Below are 21,831 nucleotides of genomic sequence, written 5' to 3'. Positions count from 1 at the left end.
GCCCATGCTTTGTAGAGGCCCTTCTCTACCTTTTCTGCCTGGTAGACTTATGATGCTTGACTCACATTCATTCCATGTACGTGATCTACTTGATGCAAAAAGCAACACTATCTTCATTTTTACCCACAGCACACCTTGTACCTATCTCTGTCCTAGCACTTGACACTTGGAGCATATAATTCTCCTACACGAGTATGATCTTCTTGAGAACAAAAACTACTTATTTATCTCTGTATGCTTGATAACAGTAGATGCTCAATAAAATGTTTGCTGATTAGTGTGATGAATGGATAAAGAGATAAATGGGCAGAAGGAAGGAAACTGCATGTATCAGAGTCAAATCGCTCTCAGCATGAAGACAGAGGATAAGAATTCTGATTTATTTGCCCCAGGCCCCAGAGAAGCAAAATTAATTAAACATTTATCTAATTCTCAACGTAGCTGATTAGCGATGAAATGCAGGGGTACCTACTAATTAGTCTTCTAGAAACACTCCTTATAAGTAGAAATTCTGAAAACCTTCTGACTAGTTGTAACTGGTTGATAATCACAGTACCATCTTTCTCAGCCAGGAATAATCAGGGTGGCACATAAGGTGAGATGGGGAGGTAATTGACTGACTTTCTTCCCACTCGGTCTGAGTTGGAGTAAACTCAGTTGGGGAGACTTATATTGGCATATATGAGAAGTCAAAAGTGATTCAGAGATTTCCCAGAAATCAGGATAACTAGGAAGCCTTTTTGAAAATTTGAGGGATTGCCTTTTGGCCTCTCTGCTTCCAATAAATTCTAAGCTATAAAATGAAACTTTTTACTTCTCTATGTTATCTGAATTTATTTTCTTTTTTCCTTATAAATGACAATAATGATTTTTTACTCATAATTTTTACCTAAAAACTGAGTTTCAGCTAGTCTCAAAAAGGGTTTTGCTGAAAATATATGAAAAACTACCCAAAAGAGCAACCTCACAAATAGGAAATTTGACGAACCTTCTTATGGTTGGAACTGAGAGAGGCCAGGAAGGTCCCATGCCCACCTCACCACCTATCACATGTCAAAATGTTTACATTTGCACATGGAAGTGTATACATTTCCATATTACATTTTTCAAGCTTTTGGAGGCCCTTCATGGGAGTGATAACACTTGCTAGTGTCAAATAGTCTTCAAATTGAGTTTGCCAGGTATGTGACACATGGGCTGTCATGCCACCTTCATTCTCCCTCTTTCTCCTACAAGCTGGTCTTGGCATTCAAAGCCTCAGATTCCTCAGGACAGATTTCCAGGCAGCTGTCACCAAGGGATTGAAATTGGCCTGCAAAATGATACCTATTTGCTCTCCCAGCTCTAAGGAGACTTACTGACAGCTGGCAAATATCAAGAAATTCACCTGTCTTGATCTCAATATAAGGTGATGTAAGTGATCATGGAAAAAGTCCCCGTGGTAATTCTGTGATTATCAGTAATCAAAATGTTAGAATGACTCTAAAGGAAAAGATAATAATCTGGATGGCTCAACACTTGAGGGAAATGAGTGACATAAGGTTTTTTTTTAAATGTACAAGGAAGACTCCATATTCATCCTAATTGACTTTGTGTATAATTACTCCATATCCATTTTGAATATTGTCAAGCAGGACCCCAAGAGAAAGAAAGAAAGAAAGGCATTTGGTTTTCCCTCAGGAAGTGTTCAATCTGAGGGTGAGTTATGTTGTTGAGCTATGAAAGCATACAGAATCATCAAGGAATTGAGTGAGAGTATAAACCCAGGACACAGAAATCACAATTTTGTCTGTCAGATAAGCTTGGAAATAGCATGGTATAGTATAGTCACTTAACTGTTTTAATTCGGTGTTTCCCAAATCTCACTTATTCTCAAACCATCTTTACAATTTTTTAGCCATTTCCACATACTACTGGTATAATTATTTAAATGATATTTAAAAATCAACTTGTTGACTTTTAAATAATCTTTTTATTTTAGAGTATTTTTAGTCTTAAAGAAAAATTGTGAAGATAGTACAGAGAGTTCCCACATATCTCACACTCAGTTTTTCTTATTATTAACATCTGGTGTCAGGAGAGTGCCTTTACCATGATTAATGACTCAAGACTGATACATTATTATTAACTAAAGGCCATAGTTTACTTATAATTCCTTAGTTTTTTATTAAACTAATAAAAACATTACTTTTGCCATTACTTTTAATGGCAAAAACCACAATTACTTTTGCACCAACTAGTATTTTATATCCTTTTTATCTTCTAGGATCCCATCCAGAATACACATTACATTTAGTCATCATGTCTGCCTAAGATCCTCTTAGCTATGACTAAATCTTTCTTTGTTTTTGATGACCTTGACAGTTTGGGAGAGTATGGGCCAGGTATTTTGTGGAGTGTTTCTTAACTGGAATTTGTCTAATGTTTTTCTCATGATTAGACGGGGTTATAGGTTTCGTGAGGAAGACCACCGAGGTAAAGTTCCCTTCTCGTCACAGCCTATCAGGATTACACACTGTCCAGATGAGTTATCTCTGTTGATGTTAGCTTATTTATTTTTCACTTCAGCCTCACTTCAGAAGTCAGGATCAGATGACAGTTTAGATGTGCTGTTTGTATTTTCTAATACATTTTTCACAGTCTTTTATCTTTGTGTTTCAGTTTAGGCAATTTCTGTCAACCAATCTTGAAGTTCACTGATTCTTTTCTCAGCTGTGTCAAGTCCACTGATGAGTTCACAGAAGCTATCATCTCTGTTCTCTACTTTTATTTCCAGTATTTTCATTTGACATCTTCCTGTAGTTTCCGTCTCTCCACTGAATTATCCATCTGTTCATCCATATTGTCCAACTTTTCCACTAGAGCTTTTAACATATCAGTCATGGTCATGTGAAACTGTGGTCAGATAGCTCCAATATCTGGGTCATATCTGAGTATATCTTTATTTATTGCTTTGCCCATTGACAGTGTAACATATGTTGCTTACTTCTGTGTGTGTTTCGTAATTGTACTGAAAGTTTAACGTTGTGTGTAGGACAGCAGAGACTGAAGTAAATAGCATTCCTGCCTGGAAATGGGGATAGCTCTTCAGCTAGGCTTTTAGTGTATGGGAATGCAGGGAAAGAGTGGAGTCAATATAGATAAGAGTTGAGCTGCATTTGAGTTTAGCTGTTGTGGTGATACCTTCAGTGCTCACTGGCTTCCATTTCCTCTACTGTCACCTTGTGCTTAGGGGTTGGTTCTCTGGAAGGCTTCTCACCATGTTCCTGCTCTACTCTCAGCTCTAGGTTTTCCCTGTACTCTTGCCCTTCAAAGAGGCTTTCTCTGCAAGGTTTTGGCCCTCCCCAGTCAAAGACAGCTATTGCTTGTTAGGTGGTGCTTGCTAGCCTGCTGATGGTGGGCAGCAGGATTTTCTGTTGCCCTGATTCAGCCTCGTATCACTGCATCTCAGGGCTCTCACAATGATCCTTCTCCCTCAGTGGCAGAAAATCTCTGTGGTCTGGCCCAGTAGGTTTTGTGCCCCTACCAAGGTGTACAGAACATTTTCCTTTCACAAGCTACAGTGGGTCCTGACCTGTGACCTGGGCGTGGTAGGGTTTGCTGTTCTTCTTCTCAGTGACATAGGCATTTTTTCCCAGAGGGAGAAGCATCCAAATGGAACGTTCTTTCTTTCTCCCAGGTTGTGATCTCTCCCTTTCTCCAGGCCTGAACCACAAGCGAAACTTTCTCTCTTTTCCCACCTGCCCCCAGTCTGTCTTGTGAACACCCAGTGGAGAGCTGCGAAGAGCCTGCACGCAGATACAAATTCCCCTTGTGTTATCAGTTCCCAGGGCTTCTATATTCTCACACTTTTCCACACTCCACTTTTAGCTACTCTTTTTAAATTTTAGCTGAACTCTTCCTAAAACTTGCTTGGAAGCCCCATCTTTCATCTGTGATCTTTCAGGTGAGTCAGAATATGTGGCTTATATTTCCCTCCACAGAAGTACCTATTTTCCTTCAACTTTGGGTTAGTTGATAGACCTGTGATCTCAGCTCTCTAACGCATTCAGGAAACTGTATCATCTTGCAGAATACCTTGCTATTTCTGGCTTTTAGAGTGTAAGCAATGGTTTCCTCAGTTTTTATATCCTATGCAAAAGCCAGAAGTCCCTGTTACATTTTCAAATAAACATATAATAACTTTTCAATGTTCATCCTCATCTACCTGGAATTATCTAGTTTACTACCCTATTATACATATCAGACTTTGGGAGATTTTGCTGTACTAAAAGAAAAATGGACTGGATATCAAGAACCCTGGATTGTACCCCTGCTGTACTACTAACTAGGTGGGTAGCCTGTCGAAAGTTATGTATACATTTTGGATTTCAGTTTTCTCATCTGCAAAATGAAGGTGTCACATCTCATTGACCCTGAAGATTCCTTTCTAGCTCTAACTAGAAAGGAATCTAAACATCAGAGGCATCTTACTATAAGCGTCATCTGGAGTAGCAAAAATGGCATGTAGAGTTTCATCATGAAAATGTAAAAAAAAACACAAACACAGAGTTTTATTTGTCCAACCATGTAGCTTGATATTTACCTGCTCAGATGGGAAGGCAACAGGAGAGAGACATCACCCAGCACCTCCAGTTCTGTGGCTGCCAGATTTTCTGATGGTGTGGGCATAACCACGAAGGTCCTGGTGTACGGCACATGACTTGGCCTTAACATCTTTATTATTCTCATCATTTAGAAAGAGAGTTTATGTCTCCTGCCTTGAACCCTTCTAACAAACTGATGAAGCCTATAAATTCTATTCAGAATAATGTTAAAAACAAAATGCATAAAATTAAAAAGAAAAATTTATATTAAAATAAGTTACCAACATGTTTTATTGAGACATAATAAGAAATGGCCTTTTTAATAACTCATAAAATAATCAAATCTAATGACAGATGAATAACTAATATTATGTCAGAGTGGTGATGTGCACAAACCATATTTCAAGATATCTGAAACTATTGTAGGATGATAGGAAAATATGTCTTATTTGTATTGGGACAAAGTCAGGTACAACTAATATTTCTGTGATTTGTTACGTACATTCATAGTAGGTTAGTAAAATATAAATGTGATTGTTTAAACCATCTTTTTCTTTTTTATACTCTCCCTGAAATCTATCCATAGATGATTGGAGAGCTACTAACTCTAGGTTCAGTAATGTTTTAGAGAGAAATGTTTCTGAAAATGTTATTCTTGGAGCAGCAGCATCACAATCACCTAGAAACTTGCTGGAATTGCAAATTCAAGGGTCTCACTCCAGACCTCCTGGATCAACAACTGAAGTGGGGTCCAGAAATCTGTGTTTCTCCAGATGATGATGCACACGAATATGTGGGCACTAATGTTCTAATAGTTCATTTACTGTACTCATGAGCAAAGTGTGTCCTGCGTTAAGGAAAAGGCAGTCAACCAAGGCACATAGTCAAGAACTGAAGCAAAAGGGATCCCTTTTAGAGGTTATGCAAAATTTCTTTCACAGAAGGATCCATGCAAGATCACAGAATACTAGGAAAATAGAAGAGGTCTTGGAGACCATCTGCTCCAGGAGTAATATTCGTGTTAAATGACAATTCAGTTATGTTCATACGTGTGTTGAAAACTACAAAGTTTTAGAATGAGGGTTTTGGTCAAATTTTAATAAATGAATGAATGAATAGGGTCAGGCTTAACTATCTATATAGATGAATGTGGAGATGGCAGAAAGTTAACAACCCTCAAGCAGTATATTTGCTACCTTAAATATTTCCAACTCTTTTACCTGTAACTAGAAAAAGATTTTGAAGAAAATATGTAGGAATTTGCCAAAAGTCAACAAAAAATTAGTTCCAGAGCCTAAACTAGGAACTTGGGACCTCTAACCCATAATCTAATACTGATGCTCTCTTATATGTCATAGGGCAGTAACTTCACAGCCTGTACAATTTTATATGCTCAGACCTCAGAGTCTCCTCCAGAAGATAGATTGTTTCTTTCCAAGATTTTATAAACTAGGTAAATAACTCCGTTATATATATCACATTCTGGCCAGGCATGGTCACGCCTGTAGTCCCAGCACTTCAGGGAGGCCGAGGTGGGTAGATCGCGACCAGCCTGGCCACAGCAAAACCCCATCTCTGCTAAAAGCACACATGCACACACACACATACACACACACACACACACACACAAACAGCTGGGTGTGGTGATGGGCGCCTGTAATCCCAGCTACTCAGAAGAATCACTTGAACCTGGAAGGCAGAGGTTGCAGTGAGCCAAGATCGTGCTACTGCACTCCAGCCTGGTTGACAGAGCGAGACCCTGTCTCAAAAACAAAACAAAACAAAAAAAAAGAGAGAGAGAGAGAGAAACAGAGAGAGAGAAACGGAGAGAGAGAGAGATCACATTCCATTAAATGGAGTGGCAGTTTAAGTTGTTTACATGCTATTCAAAACATTGGAAACCACAAGCCAAGCCAAGCCAAGGGAAGCCAACCCAAGTCATTGCTTCTAGAATTCTAGACAATTTAAGACATCAATTGGAACAATGTTACTGAACAAAGAGAAAGTAGGGTTGTTTTCTTGAATGAAGACATATAATTCAATGTAACACGTTAAAATGAAAGAAAAAAGAAAGAAAGAAAATCAGACTTGGAGATAGGGCATTCTAATTGTAAATACCAATGAATAGTGGAGCACACTTCAAGTGAAACACTAGGAGATTCATTGCTGAAGAATGGATCTGAGAATAATAATTTCTCATTTCAAGATTTCATTTCATGGAGCTGTAGGTTAGATGAGCAATTTGCTGCTGCTGTGCCTTATTTTTCTATTTGTAAACTCAGTAAACTTTCAAGACCGTGTTGTTTACGCTCTCTTATAGAATGTTGCTGAACCCCTCTAATAATACCAGTAATATTTACCATAGACCTTGAAATTGGAAAGGAATTCCCTAAAAACTAAAGTCATTTATTTTCCATGTAGTTTAGCTAAGTGACATTTTATTGTAGATACATTTTATGTATAGGAAAAATTAAAACTATTCGTGAAGTTTTTACTACAGAAGAATACCAAGGTTAAATAAAAAATAATCTTACACAAAAATCATGGAACGTGCCCCCCAAAATTCAACGGTTAATATTTAACCTATGCTACATAAATAACAACAGAGGAAAAACAACTGGAGAGAGTTCAAGGTTATTGTAGGAAATATATGCATATAAATAAAAGACTATAGCAATGAAAGTGCCCTTTTACATGTTCATACTGTCACCATGGGGAAATCTTTTGAACAGGCTTCTGAGTCCACATAAAAAAAAGAATTAAGAATGCTAGTCTCACTGCTACAGAGAATTGTGCAGTCATGCCAAAGTTTCAAACAGGGAAATATTTAAATTAAATGACTCATGGCTCTGGAAACTGTTTCTTGTTTAAAGTCGTATAATATGCGTGGACCACAACAATTCAGAAACCTTCACCCAGATTCAACAAAAATCTCAATTAGTGTATATGATGAAATAATAAAATTCATAGGATTACTTTAAAAAGGGACTTGAGAGGTCATAAAATCAGAAAATAAGATCACAAGCTCTACAATGTAGAAGGCAACTTAGCAATCTTATAGTATAATTATTTCTCATCACTTTTTTGTCTTACTCTTTATTGATCAAGCATATTTCTGAACTCCCCTTTCCTACCTTCTATGCAGATATATTTAATATTTGTATTAATGACTTAAAGTCAGCAGTCTAAGCACTTTGGGAGGCCGAGGTGGGCGGATCACGAGGTCAGGAGATCGAGACCACGGTGAAATCCCGTCTCTACTAAAAATACAAAAAATTAGCCGGGCGTAGTGGCGGACGCCTGTAGTCCCAGCTACTCGGGAGGCTGAGGCAGGAGAATGGTGTGAACCCGGGAGGCGGAGCTTGCAGTGAGCCTAGATTGCGCCACTGTGCTCCAGCCTGGGCGACAGAGCGAGACTCCGTCTCAAAAAAAAAAAAAAAGAAAAGAAAAGAAAAAAGAAAAGAGGGCATTAGTTTTCTATCGTTTTATAGTTAGTTATCACATACTTAGTGACTTGAAACAGCACCTATTTATATGCTTACTGTTTCTATACTTGGAGTCTAGCACATTCTAGCTAGTCCTTTGATAAGGGTCCATCTCAGAAGGCTGAACTCAAGGTGCAGCTGGCTGTGTCCCCATCTGGAGCTGTGGCTAGGGAAAGATACACATGCAAGCTCCATCAGGTTGTTGTCAAAATTCATTTCCTTGTAATTGTAAAACTGATGTCCCTATGGTATTGCTAGCTGTCCGTGAGGATTTCTCTCTTCTTCTTGAGGCTGTCTTTGGGCCGGGTGCAGTGGCTGACACCTGTAATCCCAGCACTTTGGGAGGTCGAGGTGGGAGCATTACTTAAGGCCAGGAGTTCAAGACCAGACTGAGCAAGAGCAACATAGAAAGAGTCCATCACTACAAAAAAAAATTTTTGAACTAAGAAAAAAAAATAGAGGCTACACTTGGAGCTTCACCAGGTGGCCCCTTCTACTTCAGGAATGGAGAACCTTCTTCAACTGGAAATTCATTCATGCTGCTCTTGACTTCCCCTGCTGAGACCACCCAAAAAAGGGCTCAGGTGACTAGATCAGGCCCAGTTGAATACTTTCCTAATTCCATTTAACATTACCAAATCCTATGAGTTAAATCCATTTCTGTTCATAATGTGGGGAATTATTGAGTGTATATGACAAGAGGATGGGAAACCTGGGGGAGTCACCCTACAATTCTGTGTGCTATAGAATTCCATGCAATGGAGAAGACATGGACTTTGAAATCAGAAAGGGAGGAATTAAAAACCTAACTTTGTCACCTGATTTATTTATAATAGGTGCTTAAGAAATACTTGTTGATTGAATTATGAGTGAAAACGTGAACAAGGGAATATGTAAATGAATGAACTTAACATTTCAAGCCTGTTTCATCATTGGGAAAGAAAAATAATAGCATTGAATTGAAGGATGCTTATGAGAATAAAGTGAGATTATACACAAAAAGTTAATATTCAATAAATTGGTACCTAGTATTAATCTTTCTACAGTGGCGTAATATCTGGGCTTACCACTTTTATAAGGACTTCTAATGTCTCTGGTTTGCTGCAGCAGTCTGCTGCTAACATCAGCCATAATTCCAGTCTTTGCATTTTTCTTCTCTTTCCCTTGCTTGTAGAGCCCCTGGTTCTGCTACTTCTTTGATCAACATTAAAGTCAGATATCTTTAATAGTCATATAGTGTTTTCTTCCTTATGCTTAGTAAATTAGTTGTATCAGTCAGGATAATAGGAGTTTACAACAATAAAAAATGCATTTTTCCATTTTTGCATACCACTTATCACAAGTAGGCTATGGATCTCTCCCATGCTTCAGGACCTAGGCCAATGAAAAACCCCTCCCTAAACCACTGATAGTCTCAAGGCAGAGAGGAAAGGAACATGGTGGAACCACCCCATGGCTCTTAAAGCTTCTGCTTAAATATGGCACTCATATTTAATTGGGTACTCTAAATCATATCACCAAGCATAACATCCATGGGGCAGAATGCATAATTCCCCCACAGAAAAGCAGCAAATATTTTAATACAATCAGTCTCATTTTAGTGGTCATCATTATATAGTTAATGGTTTTCAATTATGCTGCTCATTTTTGTTTTATGTTCAGGGACTCTTTTATTGACACCACATTGTTGGTTTATGTGCTTAAAGATGTAATGTGGAAAGAGTCATAATATTCAGCTTTGTTTAGAATTTATGCCACAAAATACATTACTTTAAAATTATAACTAAAAATATTCTGGAAAATATCAGCTAATTATTTGTTTAAAAATCATCCTAATTAGATATTCACTTTTAATGTATGCTAGCCACTTTTTGTAAACCAACAAATCACAGAAACACCCTTGTTCAGAACATTTCAAAATCGAGAAGGTAATTCTTTAGAATGTCAGTCAGTAGCATTTATTGGAGAGTGAATTGAATCAAAGGTACATTTATTTCATGGTACTATCCATAGTTTATACTTTCAGTTTCCATTTCCCAGTAGTTCAGAGAAATTACAGTCAGTTCTAATGATCAATAATATATGTCATCATTACAGTTGCTTTGATTAAGGAAACAGAAGATACACTGTAATGTAAAGACCTCTATAATGCACCAATTCTTGTAGATAGTACTTTGTTTCTTCATAGCGAATGGAAATTAGACATTTCAGAACATTAGAACACTACATTAGCCACAAAATAATGTACTATTGCATTGACAGTATATTGACCATAGGTCAAATTATTCCCTCTAACTCTACGATAACTTCATAATTTTAAAAAAAGTATCCTGCAGAGCAGATCTTTCACTACATAAAGGAATTTGTGAGGTCTTGAATATTTCCTTAATTTTATCTGTGACACAGAGGCCCCCTCGTGGTGGCATCTAGGCATTTGCAGTGACTATTTCTAAAGAAGAATTTCAGGCTGACTGGCATATAAACAGGGCCTTTCAGGTGGAGTGAGGCTTGGATCAGTTCAAATTTTTGAGGCTCTTGGCATATGTAAAAATTACCAAAAATAAGTCTAATAAAGATAGAATATATTGCGGTTTATTTTAAATTTTTTAGCATACACAAATGCAATGGAATATAATTTTATCCTTTAAAAAGACAGAAAAGGTCAAAAATATTAATTCAAAGTTTATAGATGGAAGTGACATGTATTCATAGAACCAAGTTTAAGGGTGCACTCTGAGCAGCTTCCAGGGAAGTCAGTTAATCTTTGTGATAGTGGTGGACTCTTCTCATTAACTACAATTTTAAATTTGAGTTCTTCTGTTGATGGGGGATTAAGCCAAGTGTTCCTCCTTCCCAACCAGTCCAATTCCGTGCCTCAGCTCCTCGGCTCCCCACCCCACCCTGCTTATTCTTGTGAACAGATAAATCATCTCAAATGAGGACCCTAAGAGGAAAAAAATGGATATTCAGCATAGGACAGAGCTTGCACTGTTTCCTTTTTTTCCCTCCTGTGTTACCCTTGGTTCAGTAATAATCATGAAAAATAAAAATAAAAATTGAGAAAGTGTTTTGGACAGGCAGTGGAATGTGATAGGCAATGTCTTTAAACTTCCAAGGTGAGAGTGTGACTTGAGGTCTTCATTAACCTTACAGAATACTCAGGTACATAGCCAAAGATTCTGAGTTAGAAGGCTGTTTTGGTCCTGTGAAACTGAATTTGAATATCCATTCCAGGGTATCCTGTATCCTGGGTCAGTTTGGCATATATCACCTTGGCTACAAATTAGAATCAACTGGGGAACTTTGTAATTCTGATTCCCAGAACACGCCTCTGACTAATTCAATCAGAATTTCTCAGAAAGGCTCAGGAATCTCCTACAAATTCTAATATGCTGCTGCTTTGAGAAACACTGGGCTGGAAAACAGAAAGGTCACAGGAGTGTCCCCATCAGGCTAAGGCAACCAGGGACACACCTGAAATTGCACAAAGTTAGATTTCTTAATTCATTGCGATGAAGGACTTGCACACAGAGGAACTGTGAGTGCCTCAGTAAATAAAAGCAAAGATGGAGTTATTTGAGTACACAGGAGGAGGGTGGACGCTAGTGTTTTGAGAGGCTGAAAGCAAAGCAGAGCTGTGTGTAAAGGGGTCAACATCAGGTCTGCAATGCAAAGTGGACCCAGAGTTTTCCTTCCTTGGCAGCAGGAATGTTGAGACAGATATGCAATGTTGTATCCAGAAACCCTTTATCTGAAGCTCTGCAACTGGGTAGAAATCAATAATGCTTTTCTGTGTCATTGATTTAGATCTTCCAGGCAAGAAAAGAATACGTCTTTCTCACAGATATGATTTCAGGCAGTAAGGTTTCTGATAATCCATGATTTGGGAGAACAAAAATTTCTCAGTGTATAAGAAAGCAGCAGTCCCTCAAAGAAGGGGACACATAGCTGCAATATGTGCTTGGAGGAAACACTGATTCCTGTTAACTTTGCAGGTGGCTTCGTCGGTGTCTGTTATTCCAGCTAAATGAATGGTGGGGCAGATTTTTACAGTCTGAGCTAATTGTTTTACCTTCTATCGGGATCCTCTTTTTGTGCCCTATATTTCTTATTGGAAGCAACTTTGTGGGGAGCTATCCCCACAAAGTTGCTTCCAATAAGAAATATAGGGCACAAAAAGAGGATCCCGATAACATGTCAGTGTGTAGATGTTATTCATGAATTAATTCAGTGAAGATGTATTGAGTGCCTACTATGTGCTGGGCTCTGTGCAGGGAACTGAAAATTCACTGATGAACACTACTCAATCCTCAGCTCTCAAGAAGCTTACAAACTGGTTGGAGAAAAGTACAAATAAATAGGCAATTACAACGGTGTATAGAAATGTTAGAGCTGGATTTAAAATAGAGTTCCACGGACAATTAATCCAGTCCGGGGTATTCAGAAACTGAAAAAATATTATCAGACATTATGGAAGAGAGAGAAACGGTGGGGAGTTGGGTGTAGGGAAAGGGGTAGAAATGTGGAAGTAAAAGAAAAAGGACTTTGAAAATATAATCATCTGGCTTCTAATCCAGGCTCTACTCCTGTAACTCAGAGTTTCCTCGCCTGTAAAGTAAGGAAAACAAAATAGAAACATTCATTGAGTACCAGACAGAGTTCTAAGTAATAGGAATGTATCAATTAAAAAAAGAGACAAGCACCCTGGAAATTAAAGCAGGTGTTTATTTGCAGAAAGTAAATAAAAACGATAACTAGTAAGTAAATTATTTACTATGTTAGGTAATCAATGTCGAGAGGTGGTGGGGAGAGAATTGCTAGCAGAGGAGTCTTGGGAGAGGAGGAGGGAATTGAGGACTCGTGACGTCTGTCAAAATGTGTAGGCAGCATGAGGCATTCTGGTGAGGTTAGATCACAGAAGTCATGCTTAGCTAAGCTAAGAGGGAATCCCCTGGCCTGTGGTCAGCCACAATTTTGACCTCACTCAATATTTCCCTGTTCTTCTGACTTCAGAAAGCCTGACTTTGTACCTTAGATAAACTTTGTATTCTATAGCACAGTTTTGGACTTCTCATTGAGAACATTTCTGAAAAAGCCATCAGACAGCAGTTGACATTTCTTGCAAATACTGGTAGCAGTTGAAGAGTTTAAGGGAAAGCCCCGGTTTGCTTGTAATGTTCTAAATTTCCGTTAGATGTTCTTTCCCTTTCTTTCATGCCCTACTTCAACCAAAAGCTGATTAAAACATGGTCCTCAACACCCACTCTTTCACCCCTATCCCTCATAACCAGAACAATGTATAAGATATTTGGCTTGTCACATTCACTAGGATGAAGAGGCATTTTGTTCATTTGGTGGACAAGGTCAGGGATGCTGAATGATCTGCAATTTATGAGCCAGTGCATGTTAATTTTTTGAAAACGGATTTCTTTCACAATGCCAATAACATCTCATTAAGAAACACTGGGTTAGAAAAACAAAACTTTGTCCAAAAGATTTAGCTGTTTTGAAAATTAGATTATAATGTGCTCAAAGCCTACCTACCTCATTCGTTAAGGTATTTCTATTTTAGTCTAAAATACTTCAGAAGGGTGAGGCGTGGTAATGCCTGTAATCCCAGAACTCTGAGAGGCCAAGGAAGGTGGATTGCTTGAGCCCATGAGTTCGAGACTAGCCTGAGAAACATGGTGAAACTCCATCTCTATAAAAAATACAAAAATTAGCCAGGTGTAAAGGCCTGCACCTGTAGTCCCAGCTACTTAGAAGGCTGAAGTGGGAGGATCACTTGAGCCTGGGAGGCCAAAGCTGCAGTGAGCCGTGACATCATGTGACTGAGCTCCAGTCTGGGCAACAGAGTGAAACCCTGTGTGAAAATAATTAATTAATTAATTAATAATAATAAAATACTTCAGAATATACAAGGAAATATGTATGTGTTCATTTAAGCTACATTTTAGCGATAGTCAATTTCTGTAGTCAAGAATTTACACTACAGATATAGTAAGTATCTAATCAAGATGACTATGGACACAGGTTTTGGTAATTTGAATAATAAATGTTACAAGATTTTATTTATAAAATTTGATGCTTAATAATTAGCAAAATGGTGACTGTAATGGTTTTTTCAGTAGTGAAATTGGTGTTATTAAAAATGTATAGATTCTAAATGGTAGAGCATTCTTGCACCTCCATGGTATGAAATAAACACATGAATAATCATGTTCAAAGCTTAATTGCTAAATGGTCCTGAATATAGAACACGATTGAATGAACTATGGTAAACTATCATTTTGCTCTTAGGTATATACTGGGACTACAGTCTAATCGATATGAAAATTTTAATATATGCATATAATAGAATATTATACATTAATGAGAATGAACCATTGCCACACACAGCAACATGGATGAATTTCAGCAACATAAAGTTGAATAAAAAGTCAAACATAAAAGAATATATACTGCAAAATTTCATTTTAACCAATTTCAGAAATTATACTAAAATTTATTTTGCTATGGTTATGAAATAGGATATTATACAGTTATTAAAACATTCATACATTAAAAACTCATAATTTAATAAGACAGTAATTTTAAAAACTGTATATATAATATATGACTCCCATTCTGGGAAATAAAATATGTGTATAAGTTGCTAGGAGTATAAGAAAGGTGTGCAGAGAGGTATCAATCAGGGTCTTAATAAGAAATATAGTGATATACTTAAATTAGTATAATAAAAGGAGGCTTTATTTTTAAAAGGGGAGAGCAGGATATAGGGGAACTGCAAGGAAAAACACAGTTACTCCAAACAACGAGACCTATTACCACCCCTAGACTTGAAGAGGCAAGAAGAAGACCAGTTACCAAAGCACAGGAGAGAGTTGGCTAGAGGTGGCCTTCTTGAGAGGAGCAGCAGTTGCAGGCGAGGGACACAGCCAGGCCAAGATGAGCGCAGGGAGGAAAAGGAAAAGGGGAATAGTATAATTCACTCTCCTTCTTCCTCTCTGTGTTCTGCTGGGGCTTTCCATTAGCAAAAGCCAACAAGGCATCTCTGATGTGGTCCATACAGGTTGGCTCACCAGACAGAGAAATGGGTACACAAGGGTATGGGTGAGGTTATCAATACTGAGGGTGTTCAGGGGCAGGTCTCAATCCAAGTGGCACAGATTACACATGGGATTGATTTCCTGGATTATCTTAAGAGAGGAGATGCTGCAGGGATGATCAATTGTTTTCTTTATATACCTTTATATTGCTTTACTGTAACAACAATAAGTGCAGTACTTTTTTTAATTCTAGGGGAAAATGTATCTGTGTGTGTGAAGAGATGTGTATATGTGCCTGTGAGTGAATGTATGTGAGTGTATGTGTGAGAGAGAGAAAGAGAGGTGGGAGGGGTGTGAGAGGGAGTGTTTTAATGAGATTGTATGTATGCAGGTGAAGTGGTATAGGTGAAGTGAGATGTTGTGTATGTGTGTGCATGTGTCTGTGGGAGAGGCATATTAATGAGTGTATGCGTATATGAAATGTGGAGGTGGGGCATATGTGAACGAGGACATTTGTGAGAGTGTACAAGTGGATCTGAAACTATATGTGTGTGAGGGGTGTGTGTGTGTGCACATGTATTTATGTATGTGAATAGGTGTGTTTCTGTGAGATAGTTGGGAGCTGGGTGTGCAGGAGGGGTGTGTTTGTGGCGGCATATGTGAGGCGCACAGGTGGACGCGAAACTGTGCTGATAAAGGGTAGGCCTGTGTGTTTGAGGGTGCATTTGTGAGAGGTGTGTGGCAGGGATGTGTGTGAGGGGACATACATATTAGCATGTGTGCATGCAGGTGAACACATATGTGAGTGTCCTTAGATACATCTATACCGATAGAAATATTTTCTTCCAGAAAAAAAGAAAAACTAGAAGAAATTATGCCAAAAATGTTAATAATAGTAATCTCTAATGACAGGATAAGAAGCAACTTTCATTTTCTTTACTTTTTTGTTAGATTGTAATCAGGAAAACAATGAGCATTTTAGTCTGTTTTCTTTGCTCCAAGAATACATGAAAATACATATTGTATCTTTCTGGCAGCATGTAAAAAGTCTTGACTAATAAAATATTCCTTTATGGGACTATGTTTGAAAATTGGAATCGCCTTTTTCAATATATAACTGAATAGTTATCTAAATCCCTGGTTAATCTGTAGAAGGAAATCTTGCGTTTAAATTTGAGAGCCATTAAAACATTTAATTTTGTAATATAACTTAATTAATTCCTAGGTATTCAATAACTGAAACTAATTGCTACCGATGTTTTCAAGCCAACGACCTAATAGTTTTTGCATTAATGAGTCAGTGAAACTAGTTCAATGTCCCATTTATAGCAAACTGCTTCAGAGAGCTAAAGGGCTTCAGGCTTTCCAAAAACTCAAAGCTCATACTAAGCACTAATAGGGATTATCAATAGAAAGAGGGGTTTAGATAAGTTTTCATCTTTTCTTTCACTTTAATATTCTATTTACAGATGTCTTGTTTGTTTTTAATAATGTATATGTAGGGCTTATGTAATAAGGCTTCTGTTAACTAATTTTAAAGCAGGTTTTCTTCCTAAGTAGAAGAAATAGGCCTTGAATTCTTTCACTGTATAACTTATTTTCTCTGCACTGCCTCATTTCACTAATAACAAAATATGGAATTTTCCCTCTTCCAAGTTATATTTTTATAAAAGAAAAGTTTGTGGCAGTAAATGGCTGAAGTGTTATTCTATTTTTAATTTATTTTGAGCTTAGAAAAGTGTTTTAAAGTGAATTACTACCACCGACATCAGGTCTTTCAGCCCAATTTATTTTGTATTGTTTACTGTAGGCTCTATTGTATCTATGTAACTTGAATTGGTTGCCTGAGTCGACCAAAAATAAAATTCTCAGTCCCCCAACTATCTGAACAAGCCCCTTCTCTCAGCCAAGGGTATTTCAAAGTTATCCTGAAAAACTAGTTCAGGCCATGATGGGAAGGGGAGGTTGGACATGCCTCATAATACCCCCCTCTCTTTTGGAATTCAGGAAAAGCTGACCAGCATAAACATCAACAGACCTTAGGACTGATAAGAAATATTTACAATCTATTCCCTCTAAAGTCTGCTACCTGGAGGCTTCATCTGCATTATAAAACTTTGGTCTCCATAACTTCTTATCATAACCCAGACGTTTACTTCCTATTGATTCCAGGTCTTTAGATAATAACTGTCTCAATCAATGCCAATCAAGAATCTTTAAATCTACCTATGATCTGGAAGCCCCCACTTTGAGTTGTCCTACCTTTCCAGATTGAGCCAATGTACATCTTACATGTATTGATTGATATATTATAACTCCCTAAAATGCATGAAAGCAAGATCTACCCCAAACACCTTGGGCATATGTCATCAGGATCTTCGGAGGCTGTGTTATTGTTATGGGCCTGTCCTTAACCTTGGCAAAATAATCTTTCTAAATTGATTGAGAACTGTCTCAGATATTTTTGGGCTCACACTTGAAGTCACAGAAAACTAGTTTAATTTTGTGTAGATAGCAATTAATAAGTAATTACACTTATCAGATCTTTTCTTCATACTTAGCTTTTAAAATGTGAACAAGTCAAACTCAATTGCAAACGCTGTTAAGTGAGGCCAAACTCAAGACAGTCATGGTTGCAAAACATAATCACTCAACCAGAGAGGAGCGCTCACACCCACGAATGCTTCCTATTGTCTGATCCACGCTTCTCCCTTTGTCTCACATCATTAAATAGCACATCGTTAAACAGACTGACTTCAAATAATATCATTCGGAAACTGCCAGGAAAATGTTAACAGAAACAATCTTAAAAACCCACCATGTGCCTTTTCCTAGGGGTAAAGGAAGAATGATCAGGCTTTTACTCAGGGGCTACATCAAACCACTGCTGTGGTTCAGTGAACACTTTATTTTCCCACTTGAATTTGAGCTCTTCTGCAAGGTCACTCCTGCCAATCTTGCGGAGATGTCGAGCCAGGAGGCGAAATTTGTCGGTGAAAGTTGGAAGCGATTTTTTCCAGAAGCAAAGAAACTCATGGATCTGTTCTGTGAGATCATCAGGGTTCTTGAGTTTGATGAGCTGAATGGTGCTACGGCGCAGAGGGAGAGTTGAGGAAAGAGACTCAGCATTTTCTTCTGAGAGCTCCTCAGCCAGCCAATGGAGCAAGTTATCCCAAAGGGCTTCTGTCAGGCACAGGACGAACACTCACAGTTAGGGCCCTTTCCTGGGGAAGGCATTGGGTCTAACCCTCCACACCTGTTTATAGGAAGTCTCCCTGCTCTTTTGTTTGGCCTTGGAGCAGTGCAGAGATATGAGACTACCTGGAGCAACAATCAAAAGCCTCTGAATCCCTGGTGTTCTGGGATCATCTCCTGAGGGTACTAGCTATTGCAGAGAGTTTTAAATGCTTATGAAATTTTAATGTACCTGAGAACCAAGAGGGCGTGTTAAAATGGTTTTTACGCTCTGCTCTACATAATCTAATTGAGCATCACTAGGGTGGGAGCAAACTTGGCATTTTTAACAAGCTCCCAGAAGATGCTGGTGCGGAGGTCCCCAACCACGCTTTGAGTAGCCCTGTTTGTTTGTTGAGATGGAGTCTTGCTCTGTCTCCAGGCTGGAGTGCAGTGGTGTGAGCTCGACTCACTGCAACCTCCGCCTTCTGGGTTCAAGCGATTCTAGCGCCTCAGACTTCCCAGTAGCTGAGATTACAGGCACATGCCACCACGTGCCGCTATTTTTTTGTTGTTGTTGTATGTTTAGTAGAGACGGGATTTTACATGTTGGCCAGGATGGTCTCGATCTTGTGACCTTGTGATCCACCCGCCTCGGCCTCCCAAAGTGCTGGGATTACAGGTGTGAGCCACTGCGCCCGGCCGAGTAGCACTGTTTTTGAAGGGTCATTTTAGGTTCAAAACCTATTTCTCCTTATTAGTACTAATCTGATGCATAAATTATACCAGCAGCTAGCCAATCCTCACACACATCCTAACTACACACACACTCACACACACACGAAAACACACACACGAAAACACACACACGACACGATCTACCACCACCCAAAAACAATTCTGTGGAGGATCCTTTACACCAACACTTTTCACTGGGCCGTCCTCTGTTGACTCCTGTTCACCTGTTGTTATGGTTGTTACTGATGTGTAACTTAGATCCATAACTCTGAATAAAACCTCTGTCCCCTACTCTCTCTCTCCTTTCACATTCCAGCCCTCCTCTGCGTCATAGCCACCTTCTCCCACTCTCATGCTCACCCCTGCACCAGTTTCCCTGGTCTGGTGTTAAGAAAGCATTCTACCTGCCTTCCATTACTCAACTATTCCTTCTTCCTACACACTCCTGTAAATTGCACCCTGATTTTACAATACAAAGCCACCTTTCTGTGAAAACAAGGAAAAGGGGCCAGCACTTTCTTATTCTCCATCATCACTTTCAACTCAGTGTTCTGCTACCTCCATGCAATGCATTCATTTTGAAGTCCATGCTATCTGGGCAGGCTTTTCTCATCCCATCCACGTCATCAGCAACACTCTACAGGCAACTTCATCAGCAGCCCTGTGGATCATCATTCACACCTCTGACCCCAGATCATGTGGTTCCTTAATTTTGTCAACTCCAATGACATGTCTCGTGGCTCCAAACTAGAAACTGATTTTCAAGGCCAATCTCCATGTTTCATGCTCAGCCAGAATTATTCTACCTCCATGGCTTCAGCCCCTTAATATTACTGCTGACCTCTACCTCCTAAACTTATTCCATGGCCTCTATTCCTTTGCTTCTGCTCAATATGCTCTTTGCTGTCATCATTACTATAGTGATCCCTCGGTGTCCCCCAGTCATTCAGTCACCTCTGCAGGGTCTCATATATCTCTGTACCTGCACTGCTCCTAGTGATCAACTACGCACATCAGTGATGGTCTTGTGTCCGCCTTAGAATATGTTGTCTTTTTTAGTTTTCATTTTTCTCACTTTGTCAATCTGAATCTTGCATTATTCAGATTGCATTCAGTTACCTGGGCTGCCTGAGGTTAGGAAAATATGTTGAATGTGATCAACAAACTGTAAGCTATTGTATACCATTTGAGTCCTTAGTTGCTTGAAAATCCATTAAAATATTTTTTCTAAACTCAATATAAATTTGTTCTTAACAATGACATAAATCTTTTCTCCTATCCTTTACCCCAATCTCACTCTGATTCTGTTTCACTCAGCCCATGTCTGTTTCTCCTGCTTTACCCAAAGCCATTTGACTTGAGTTCTCCTAAATTTGTTTTCATCTCAAAATTACTTTCTTACAAAATCTCACTCCTCTGTGTTTGCTGGATTCCATCCCTCACACTGTTTTTCATCACGTATTTTCCCTTCACACCTGTCCCTGAATCTCCTCCTCACCAAGGCTCCTTCCTTGCTTCCTACAAACACTGTCAGGCTTCCTCTTCCCTTGCTGCTGCTACTGTGTCAAGCTATTATGCTGTTTCTTTCCTTCTCTTTATCACATACTCTTTTAATGTCTAATGTAAACTAGAGGCCTTAAGTTCCTCACTGTCGACTCACTACTTAAACCTCTGCTTTAGGCATTCTTTGCCCTTCTTCAAAACTCTATTGAAGCCTTTCTTTCCAATCTTCTGAGAGGCCTCCTAATTATTACTCACTGCACTGATTCCTGGCCTGCGTCTTCTCTGACTTCCATGGAGCATTTTATTCCTCTCCTTGGAATTCCTGGCCTCCCCTGCTTCTCTTCTTGCCTCTCTTGCCCTTTGCCAGCTGTCTTCCTTCCCATATTCTTTTCCCTCTGCTTACTCTCTTCCTCCTAATACTGCTGCATTACTGCATCCTATCTCAGGCCTCTTCTATTTCTGCCCTCTCCCCTCAATGAATGCATCAACTCTTACTGATGTTACCATCACCATTAACTATGAGAAATATCCTAGATCTACCCAATCTTTATCTTTTGGCATTGTTTTCCTAAATCCTGGTATAGCACTCACAATATTCATCTCCTAATTATCTCTATCAGTATATACTACAGCCAATACAAATGTCATATTTCTAAAATCAAAATAATCAATGATGGTCTTTCCTTCTCACTACTTGATCTTCCTTCACTCTATTCACTTTCTTAGTTAATGCAACCACTCAGCTGAGCAAGCTGAGACATGTGATGTTATTCACATTTTTCATAGCCTATTTCTTATCCCCTGCACCCAAGTCCTAATGTTCCTAACTCCAAGCATCTCAAATATTTGCTTTACTTTCCTGCCTTGCTGACTCTATCTTAACCATGTCTTACCTAGCTTCTTCCTCACCTATTGCGGGAACCAGGGTTCTAACTTGTATCCCTGCTGTCAGTTTTGGTTCACCTGAAAGTCTAATCTGATTTTGCCAGTCCCCTGTTAACAAATTTCTTGTAGGGTCTTCCTATTGTCTAAACGTCTTTACTTGGCATTTAAAACTTTTCATAGTTTTCTCCCACTCAAAATGTCTAACCTCATCTACTGTCACCCTTCCTACAGCAGTTCTGATGGCATTGGTCATGTGGGAGGATTCATGTGAGGACAAATATGTCCCAACCTGTGTAATAAACTAGAACTTCCTAGTACCCAAAAGAAGGTTCCTTCTTCTACCTTTGTATTCCCCAGTGACTGTTAATGATGGCAGTGATTATGCTTTTATCTGGACATCAAATTCTTCAA

General features: G+C 38.8%; 1 protein-coding gene and 1 long non-coding RNA gene across 4 annotated transcripts in view; one reads left to right on the top strand and one right to left on the bottom strand.

Annotated features, from left to right (window-relative positions):
• The first annotated feature begins 1,246 nt into the window (after positions 1–1,246).
• The window catches only part of LOC134732733 (uncharacterized), a 49,879-nt gene continuing 29,294 nt past the window's right edge, over positions 1,247–21,831 (top strand). The window contains exon 1 of the long non-coding RNA XR_010116216.1: positions 1,247–1,408. This is a non-coding gene — a long non-coding RNA (uncharacterized lncRNA). The remainder of the gene's footprint in view (positions 1,409–21,831) is intronic.
• DTHD1 (death domain containing 1) overlaps positions 12,777–21,831 on the bottom strand; it is a 68,155-nt gene continuing 59,100 nt past the window's right edge. For all 3 annotated transcript variants that reach the window (XM_055246076.2, XM_055246077.2, XM_055246078.2), the window contains one exon: positions 12,777–18,303. In XM_055246076.2, coding sequence (XP_055102051.1) covers positions 17,981–18,303 — 323 coding nt within the window. In that variant the 3' untranslated portion in view covers positions 12,777–17,980. The remainder of the gene's footprint in view (positions 18,304–21,831) is intronic.

Source organism: Symphalangus syndactylus, chromosome 16, assembly GCF_028878055.3.
Source record: "Symphalangus syndactylus isolate Jambi chromosome 16, NHGRI_mSymSyn1-v2.1_pri, whole genome shotgun sequence".
Taxonomy (NCBI): domain Eukaryota; kingdom Metazoa; phylum Chordata; class Mammalia; order Primates; family Hylobatidae; genus Symphalangus; species Symphalangus syndactylus.
Note: the sequence above shows the minus strand (reverse complement) of the source record. Positions and strands in the feature narration are given on the sequence as shown.